The 1,983-nt window shown below is 41.7% G+C and overlaps 1 protein-coding gene across 7 annotated transcripts in view; it reads right to left on the bottom strand.

Moving 5' to 3' along the window:
* Positions 1 to 1,983, bottom strand: part of Dock7 (dedicator of cytokinesis 7) — a 246,024-nt gene that overhangs the window by 84,201 nt on the left and 159,840 nt on the right. For all 7 annotated transcript variants that reach the window (XM_023718310.1, XM_023718311.1, XM_023718308.1 and 4 more), the window contains one exon: positions 1,002 to 1,156. In XM_023718310.1, the coding sequence (XP_023574078.1) occupies positions 1,002 to 1,156 (155 nt within the window). The remainder of the gene's footprint in view (positions 1 to 1,001; positions 1,157 to 1,983) is intronic.

The raw sequence follows: 1,983 nt of genomic DNA on the forward strand, positions 1-1,983 counted from the left end.
TTAGCAAAGCACAGGGACCGCGGTTCAATCCCCCAGCACCACATGCCAGCCAGCCCCACCCCCTGGTGGGCTGAGCTGGCCACACACACACACACACATGCACACACACACACACAAAGCTGAAGCACCAGATGCCCCAAAACATTAGATGCTATTTCCATGGCATAATACTGTAATGCAGATTACTTTCTCTGCATATGGCAGAGGTAAACGTAGGTCACCCACCTAGCTCAGCTCATAATGGTCACCTTCTTCCCACAATTCTCAGTCAATCCTCCTGAAGCCACTCCCCCTCTGAATAAAAACCAGATGAGGCTGTGGGTTGCTCTCTTGGTTTCAGGAAGCCATCTTCGTGGCTGAACTTAGAGCCCCTTGACTCCCCAGTGATTGAAAATATAACTTAGCGTCTTTATTTTCACCATGGGTTGCACTGAAAGTGGTAGATTGGAACTAACTTGATGGGATTCCAATAACGAAGCTTTGGGATTACAAACATTGGCTTCCTGGACCAATGGTCAGGACCTGGAGGTGACTCCTACAATTTAAAACCTACAGAACACGAACTTGCTCTACTGACAGTCTGCTCCCTTTCTATTCTCATCTCTTTCTTCACTAAGGGAGAAAATGTACAAGGACATAGTATCAATTTTTAAAACATGAAATAGTATAAACCTTCACAAACTGAAAAACTGTCTCAATGGCTAAATTGAGAGTATTTTTAGGGCTGATAATCTACAAAATGAATTTAAAAATAAATAAGGTCATTTTCAAAATTCTATGTGACATAATAAAGAGGGCTATATTCTATAAAACCTTGAGGTAATAATTTTTAAAACAACTCTGTACAAGGTAGGAAGGAAGGAAAGCGTCTGGAATTTTCATGTTTCTATACAATAAGGTTCGGTGTACTTTTGCACCAGCTAATACAATCACTTTAGTAAGGGCAATCCCTTGTAAGTATTTGTCTTTCCAGAAAAATGTTTGTAGGAGGACTGCTTTACCGTGGCTGTGAGGAGGAAACTGCCCGGCCTTGTCAGCTGAGGCACAGAGGTCCCTGCGATCGCCATGGCAACCGTCTGGCTAATCGTGCTCCCACTCTCACTGTCACAGTCCTCAGTGGTGGCACCAAGTGGTCTACCCCGTTGATTGTGACTTTCTGAAGGGGAAAAAGGAACAAAACTATTCAGTTCAATTAACAGTTATTAAGCACACAATTCCTTTCTAACCCCCACTATTCTTTAAAATAAAAACATCCCACATGTGGCTGGTCCCGGAACAGCACTGCAGGCAAGGGTGGTGCGATGCCTGCACAGCTGGAAATCCACGTGAACCTGCGCGCCTCTCCAACAGCCCACGGCCTCACGGCTCACGCGCCGCAGCCTCCCAGCACAAGCAGCGGCTGTGTAATACGCACGCTGTGTGTTATCTGTATTATGATCAGCGAAGACCTGGCAAGAACCATGAGATCATCTTTTACTACACTGTGTGACTACCAGCGAGAGGAACAGCGGACAGGATCAGTGTTATGCAGCACTCCCAACACTTGAGCTCACTTTAACAGCAACAGAGGTGATTAAATTATTGCAGTAGTAAAATGTGTACTATAGTAATTTCATGCAGTTATGATTTCATACTACATTTTTATTTTTTTATCTAGCCATCCATCCTGTAGGGGCACATTACCACTGAGCTACATGCCCACCTATTTTTTGTTTTAAATTCAATGAATTTATTTTATTTTTTTTTCTTGCACTTTTTTATTGGTACATTTATATATACATAGTGATAGCATTCATCATAGGGGAATTGTACCTTGCTTCAAACAACAGTTTCAAGCATTTTTTTTAAAGATTTAAAATTTCTGAATGTAGTTCAACTTATAATACCACATTTCCAAGAAAAATGAGCCTTTTGCAAAGACATTTAAATAAAATCATACCAAGATGCACAAAAATGAAATTGTCCAAAACTTATTGTAAAGAA

Source organism: Octodon degus, unplaced genomic scaffold (genome assembly GCF_000260255.1).
Source record: "Octodon degus isolate 3935 unplaced genomic scaffold, OctDeg1.0 scaffold00057, whole genome shotgun sequence".
Taxonomy (NCBI): domain Eukaryota; kingdom Metazoa; phylum Chordata; class Mammalia; order Rodentia; family Octodontidae; genus Octodon; species Octodon degus.